This window comes from Herpailurus yagouaroundi, unplaced genomic scaffold, assembly GCF_014898765.1.
Source record: "Herpailurus yagouaroundi ecotype Mexico unplaced genomic scaffold, PumYag 29, whole genome shotgun sequence".
NCBI classification, from domain to species: Eukaryota; Metazoa; Chordata; class Mammalia; order Carnivora; family Felidae; genus Herpailurus; species Herpailurus yagouaroundi.
The window spans coordinates 46790741-46798672 of NW_024412377.1; the positions used below are offsets into that span (position 1 = coordinate 46790741).

The 7932-nt window shown below is 40.0% G+C and overlaps 1 protein-coding gene across 3 annotated transcripts in view; it reads left to right on the forward strand.

Moving 5' to 3' along the window:
* The window catches only part of MRPL22 (mitochondrial ribosomal protein L22), a 35055-nt gene extending 27123 nt beyond the window's left edge, over nt 1-7932 (forward strand). For all 3 annotated transcript variants that reach the window (XM_040443014.1, XM_040443005.1, XM_040443022.1), the window contains 2 exons: nt 1581-1650; nt 7637-7932. In XM_040443014.1, the coding sequence (XP_040298948.1) occupies nt 1581-1650; nt 7637-7848 (282 nt within the window). In that variant the 3' untranslated portion in view covers nt 7849-7932. The remainder of the gene's footprint in view (nt 1-1580; nt 1651-7636) is intronic.

Consider the following 7932-nt stretch of genomic DNA (forward strand, 5'->3'; position numbering starts at 1 on the left):
ACAGGGGATTGGGGTTTGGCAGTAAGTTAGGCAGCCATTGTTGGCACTGAGCTGCTTCCATCAGGTGGCTCTGTGTTTATGCCGGGGGACCGGTAGGGAAATGGTGCCAGCTAGCTACCTTGTTCCCAGAGAGGCATCTCTGTGAATGCTGCCTCTCAGGGACATGCTCTGAGAAGAGCAATAGTCTCCCTACTGTGTGCCCCAGGCGCTCTTTAGATAGCTGTTTCCATGATGTGTGTCCCCGGGTTGTTTGCCTGCCTTCTTTCCAGGAGTAATGTGGTGCCCTCTGGGGTTCTAGTCTAGCCAAGGCGCTGGCCGTTAAAACTCCAGGCTTTAAGTCCCACTGGTTTCAAGAACTCACAAAATTTAGCACCTCTCGTTTTCCAAACTATTGGCTACGGGGAAGCATTCTGGTGCGTTCCCCCGTGTGCTCCTCTCTCTCTTGCCCTTCTCTGCAACCACAGCTCCCTCCTTCTTCAGCACCATCTGTTTCTCCCTCAAACCACAATACTGTACTTTCTACCTTCTTCGATGTGGATACATGGTGTTCTTATTTCAAAAAGCTGCGATGAGGACATCTGGGGATATCAGCATTATTTTCTATATTTCAGTTAAATCTCACTTAGAGCCAGATCTTTTTAGTTTAGTATTTTCAGTAGTTGAGGTTGATGGATTCAGACTTTTAAAAGGTTCCATTGTAATGCCTATATTTAATTCAGTTCAGAATGCAATTACCAAGTATCTTTTGTGTACTCAGCTTTTTATTATATTCTCTAACTGAGTAAAAGATTGGTTTCTGCTATTTTTGACAATTGTCCTCTTTTTAAAAATGGGTTCTGGAGGAGGTTAACTTAATTCAAAATATCTACAGAATATAAATTTAATAATTCTTTTTTTTAAATTTTTTTTTTCAACGTTTATTTATTTTTGGGACAGAGAGAGACAGAGCATGAACGGGGGAGGGGCAGAGAGAGAGGGAGACACAGAATCGGAAACAGGCTCCAGGCTCCGAGCCATCAGCCCAGAGCCCGATGCGGGGCTCGAACTCACGGACCGCGAGATCGTGACCTGGCTGAAGTCGGACGCTTAACTGACTGCGCCACCCAGGCGCCCCTAAATTTAATAATTCTTAAAATTTTCAAGTATGATTTTCTCTACTTGTCTGATGTTGTTTAATGGTTATTTTGGATCCAAAGTTTGAGAATTTTCAATAAGATTTAGCTCTTAAGCTTCTTGAACTTTTTGACAAGTCTCTTGACTCAAAGACATAATAGTGTTCATTACCAAGGATACTGTTACCAATGCTGCCATTTCCTCCTTTGCATCTCATACATTCTACTTTAACTTAGCAGGATGGACTGTGTTGCTTGAATTTGTAATTCTTGTCTGAGGAAGGAAAGCTCAATGTATCCCTTTTCTTTAGTACTGTTATCATTTAATGTTCTCTTTTTAAAATAGACTATAAAACAGAGGCATGTGATTAGCAGTCATATTATAGAGATAACAACAAGAAATGAGAAACTTAATTCCGTTTTAGTTCAGGGTCAGCCATATGAATGCCTGTCTTTTCTTTGTTTAAGATTCTCTTAGAAGCACAAGATATGGCAGTGAGAGACCACAATGTGGAATTCAGATCCAATTTATATATAGGTAAGATCTTTAATATTCTTAGCATTGGAAAATGTTTTCCAATAGTGATGCCAAGTTCATTATCTAATAACAGTCTTTGATATCTAACTACTTAGGACCGGGTTTGCCAGTGAAAATTGCTGGTAATAGCTTATTCTTCTGCCTTCAGCATGCTAAAGTTAGTCTGTTATAAATGGTTATAAATGGCAATAACCTTACTGCTTTATTGTTACCTGTTGTGCAGTATGACTGAGATCATGAAACCATTGCCAATAATTTATTAAATAGTGGGTATCAGGATGGTACATGGAGTGGTCCTTGAATCATAATAAAACTAAGAAAGAACAAGACTGAGATTTTAATTTTTTTTAACATTTATTTATTTTTGAGAGACTGAGAGACAGAGCATGAGTGGGGGAGGGGCAGAGAGAGGGAGCCGTAGAATCTGAAACAGGCTCCAGGCTCTGAGCTGTCAGTACAGAGCCCGATGGAGGGCTCGAACTCACGAACTGTGAGATCATGACCTGAGCCGAAGTCAGATGCTTAACCGACTGAACCACCCAGGTGCCCCAGAACTGAATTTTAAAAATGAATTCTTTGTCAACCTGGAGGAGGTAAATAAAGAATCACAGGTGGCCTTACAAATATATTTACTTATAATTTGCCAAACCAGGTGTCTAATCCATAAAGGTGTCCTGTAATTTAACCTTCTAGTTACCAGGATGGAAAATCTGTTGAATTGTAAAAGCCAAGGGGCTTTGGAAGGCTCAGATGATCCAGCTGTCTTTGTTTCCCTTTGAAACATTGAAGAAGACATTTTGAAGCATTGTCTCAGGTTTTGTATGCTTGTTGCATATCGAATTAAATTAAGTGAAAATGCTTTGGGAAGCATGATGCACTGTCCAATGTAAGGGATTTTTTTGTTTGTTTGTTTCATACCTTCACACAGTTCTCTTTGGAGAAAGAGACCAATGCTATTACAAAGCTCCCTCGCCCCCTCCCAACACTACACAGTGGAGCGGTGTTGGGGCTAATGTTTTCCTCTCTCTTCGGCAGTACTTACTCCTAACCTCAGCAGTTTTGTAATCAAACAGAGATGTTGATGTCGAAGCAAAATTTTCTCAATCTGCCAAACCTACATATAGGAAGGACTAAAGGTATTTTAAATTCAAGATATGGGGAACTGCTACTCTCTAAATAGAGAGAAAAAGGCTGAATCATTATGGGAGAAATTAGTTGTCCATTAGGATTTTTCAACAATTAGAATAAAAACAGATCATGTAAATTCTACTTAGCCACATGACCACTGCCCTACTGGAGATATTTATGCTGGTTACGTTAAAATCCTACCTCAGCTCACCTGGAATTGATGCTGGCGACCACACCTACTCCTGAAATGCAAATGAGTTATGATTTCAAATTGAAATATCTTATTCTAAAGCTGAATCTTGTATAACTGATTATATTCTGATACATGCACAGATGCAGAGGGAAATCAAAAGGGCAGCTCAGAAAATGCAGGGCCGTAGTAGTTAATCATAAGCGTTTTCTTCTGGGAGCAGCATGAATAAATAATGCTGGGAGGGTCCAGAATCATTGGAAGAGATGAAATGGATGAAGAGCCAGACCATTTGCTTAAAGCCTCTTGGTGACCTTTCCTGCTCTGTGACTGAATATCAAATCTAATTTAATTAATTTTATTCAGTTTCAGAGGAATATGGCCTTCTTAGCTGGCAGACAAAACGTAATGGAATTCAGATACAAGTGAAATAGAATTTGTCTTTAAATCCTTTTCAGTAATTTTCGTAAAGTGAGAAAGGGTGAGGAGCTTAATCCTGTCTTCCCAAATGAAGGAGCAAAGTTCAATGTTGCCATTAAGCAAAAATAAACTTAACCAATCCTACGTGAATGGGCCTTTAATTCGTTGGTCTCCTTCTGCACATTTCCGCTGAAAAAACTCTATCCAACCTGTACCCTTTTTAACCCACTTTTGTGTAAAAATCTCTTCTTGAATGGGACTGATAAGTTTAGATTTGTCTTATGATTATAAAAACCCATTTGCTAAGTATTTTGCTGCCTACCTCCTTTCTGAAGGAAAAAGGAATGAGTACCTTCGAGAAGATGAAGAATCTTACTGTGATATGTCAGACATTTTATCCCTGTTTGCCAAACTTCCCTGATAAGAATCATCTGAGGTTCTTATTAAAAAAATATAGATTGCCAGGCCCCACCACAGACCCACTGGATCTGAAACCTCAGAGGGGGAGGAGGCCTGGGGAGCTATTTGTTTAATAAACATCTTAGTGATTCTTACCTATAAAATATGGGACACTGATTTTTCTCCTTGTATTCTTGAAAAAGGCCTAAACATTTCATTCCATGGATAGATGTCTTTTCGAGTTATGAAAGACTAGTCGCTTGTTGGCTATGATTTTGGCTTAGCGGTGGCCCCTCAGTCCCTTGACATGAGCAAGTCTAGCATTATAAGGGAAGTGCTTTTTGGTAGCGTATGTTCTCATTATGTGGTAATTCCTTCAAATGCCTGTCATCATTCTAAAGCTAATACCTGGTGTTGCATGACCACAGATTTTGAAAATTCATTTCCTTTCAAACTTATAATGATGACTAATGGCACTGTGAACAGGCCTTAACAAGTGGACATGGACTAATAAAATGTCAGTGCTTAGTGATTCATGGCATCTAACGTGATTCTTTAGGGAAAGTGATTGACTGACTTTGTAAATCAGTCTTCTGGGCAAAGAGCGATGAAGGGGGGAGAAGAGTGGTTTCCAATTTTAGAATGTCAGGATTCACATTTCCCTAAATACTAGTAATCGGAAATACTGACAGTATTTTAAATTCTTGATACCTGTTGGGCATTATCCTTAGGCTGTTCCCATTTTTGAGATGTTTTAATGTTTTTTTTCTTTGATTCACAAAGTATTTGAGTACCTTCCACGTGCATACTACCCACACAGTTAGAGGTGGCAGTATATCATATTAAAGCAATTTAAAACACTTAGCACATGTAATTTTGTTGTTTGTAGTCCTTTGGAAGGACACATAAATTGTTCTTCTGAGCAAGAATAAACCGTTTACACTGTTAGTACTGTATGTACTTGGAAAATTTTGAAACTTATTTTAGAATTTGAGCAAATTTGCCAGATACCTGTATTGAAAAAGTGATAGTAATTAGCAGAAGTTGTATTTCAAAATCATTTCCATTCCTTGTTGAACGTGAACTTTTGGGGCAATTCAAAAGACGTGTATGAGGCAGTGACTTTTACAGATTAAACATGAACACTTATACAAGATAGCATATGGTTTGGGACCAAAAAGAGTAATGTAGGTAAATAGTAGGAGTAGAAAAGAAGAGGTCAGTATTGATTAGAAGAATCATGGTAATCTTCTGGAAAAATTTAGCTTTTGAAGCTAGCTATTTGGGTATTTGAAAGAGCATCCAGGAAGAAAGAAGATTTTCAGGTGGAGTAACCACATGAGCTAATGCACCTAGGGTGGAATGAGCAGCAATTGTGTGGTCCATTGAGAATAGTTGAAGGAAGCAGCAGGTTGATCTTGAGTAGATAAAACTGAAAGGGCAGACTGGGCCTAGATCCAGAGGGCCGACCATGGCAGGCTCTGGGATTTGGTTAACACTGTATTGAAAAGGAACCACAGGAAGTTTGGGGGTAGGAGATTTATGTTATTAAGGCAGTGTTTTAAGACTATTACCCATAAGCAGTGGTTTTGATATTGTGCCTTGGGGTCTCCACGGGTGGGGCATAAGGCAGACAGAAGGGCTCCTCGATGTCTGGGTCACTGCTGAAACCCTGGAGTCCAGGATAGAGCCTGGCACCTAGTAGCAACTCAGAAATAGTTGGTGAGTGAATGAATGGCACGGTTTTGGATCTCTCTTCACCTGTGTTTCAATTGGAACAGAGCCACAGGATAGTGAGCTTCTATATATTGTTTCATTTTAATTGAAATGGTTCCATACAAACGCAGTTGAAACCCCTAACATACAGAATTATTATGAGGAGTGGAGACCAGAAACCAATTTGGAATCTATACTTCTAAGTCCTGATTTCATTCAGACCTCAGAGTGGCTGTATTGCATATTCCCATTGTAGTGTACTAAAGAATCCTGGTGTTTCAGAAGAATTAATATTTTTGTTCTGAACTAAAAAATGATGGCATTATGTGCCACAAGATAGGTAGATGGTATTTCATGGCTTTAGGATGAAATCGTGACTGACATTTAGCAGATACTGATGTTTGCTCTTAATGTGTTTGGCGGAGATGGAAAGTGGTAGTTAACATAGACCCTGATAAGGCTGATCATTGTGTTTGGATAGGTTACATAGTACCGCACAGTTAGCTGGTTAAAATACTGTATTCAGTGGAGTAGTGTTCCTTTTCCTCAGAGCGTTTGGAAATTGGTGCTCAAGTTGAGCCGCGTCACAAGTATGGATAGAAGCAGCCGTCATGTTTGCAAAATGCCTTTTAGAAGATTTCTAAACTTTTTCTAGTGTCATCATACTTATTTGTAGGTTTCCTCCTGACAGGTGGATCCAGAGGAACTAGTCTTACTTCATTATAAAGTGATTTGTGTAATTTGTCTTTCTCTTTGGAAATCCTTAAACACATTTCTTTAGTGCCCAGGGATGGAGTTGATAGAACGATAGCACCTCTTTCCTTATCTCACTGAGACCTGAAGAGATTTTCTTAATCATTTTCATCCTTAGCTTTCTCTCTGGCAAAGCTAGGATGTTTCTGCTGAAACCCATTTCATGAGAGGACTCTAGTGAGAGGGTTGTCAGGTGCATACTTGAACATAGTCCTTGTATTTATAAAGTTATGTCTCAGCAAGAATATAAGAATGGTGAGTATTGAACTGGATTAATTTGATACGTATTCTATAGGTTTTGGCTTTGTAAAAGCCTTATTAAATTGACTCACGAAGTAATGGACTAAATAAATTCAGAAAATAGTAGAAGGCGGCTACCACTCTGATTTACTGTGTGTGAAAACAGGTAACAGATTTCTTCTTAACTAGTGTTGGAAAAGTTTTCTTAAATTTTACAGGGTCAGACTTTAACGTGCAGAGTTGGGGACGGGAGATGGGGAAGCAGCCGTGATGTGGGAGTTCCTAAAACTGGCCCCAAATCAGAATTACTGGGGGAAAGGGATTGGTCTTATTTGTTCAGAATGTAATTTCCAAGGCCCACCCCAAATATACTAAATTAGAATCTTCAGAGATGGGGGTCTCAGCATCTGCATTTAAAATATGTTCCGTAGGCTAGTCTGATGTAGTCAGAGGACCAGCATTTGGGAACATTTGGTTCCAGTGACTTCCCATCACAATTAAAATAAAATAAAAACTTCTTAGCTCGGCCTTCAGTGCTCTATGTAATTTTGCCTTCATGTCTGATCTCTTTCCCTTGTTTGTACGACTCTTTCCCTTGTTTAGGATGCTTCAGCAGGCTGGTCTTTTTTCTGTTTCTAAAACAAGCCGGGCACCATTGGTCTTTACACTTGCTTTTCCCTCAGCCTGGAATACCATGTCCCTAGATATTTGCATGGATGACTCATTCTGGTCTTGGATCAAATGTCCCTTCCTCAAAGATGCCTCGTGACACACCCTCCAGTCTGAGGTCGCTCCCGGCACCCCATCGTTCTCTGTCACATCACTGTTTTATTCTTCGTACTTGTCACTGACTGCAATGATCATGTTTATTTTCTGTCTTTCTCCTCTGGATTGTACACTTCACGGAGATAGGACCTTTGCTAGTCTTGTTCACTCTTCTTTCTCCAACACCTAGAATAGAGCCTGTTCCTTAATAAGTACGCAAGAGATGCTTGTGTTGAGACAGATTTGCTCTCACCAGCCAGGGAACTCAGGTAGTCTAAGAATCCAGTCGAAGAAAGGACAGATTGCTCACCTGATGGAGCTATAGTCTTGGGGATGCAGTCATTTCCTGTTACTCTCTTTGTCTTCCCTGTCTAGCTGAGTCAACCTCAGGGCGAGGCCAGTACCTGAAACGCATCCGATACCATGGCAGAGGTCGCTTTGGGATCATGGAGAAGGTTTATTGCCATTATTTTGTGAAGTTGGTGGAAGGCCCTCCACCTCCACGTGAGGCACCGAAGACGGCAGTCACCCATGCCAAGGAGTATATTCAGGAGCTTCGTAACCGGACCATTATTCACACTCTGTGATGGGGGGGTTCAGATTCCACAGTGTATATATTTTGCCATTTATTTCCTAAAACGAGACAAATTAAAGACAAATGCTTTTTATGA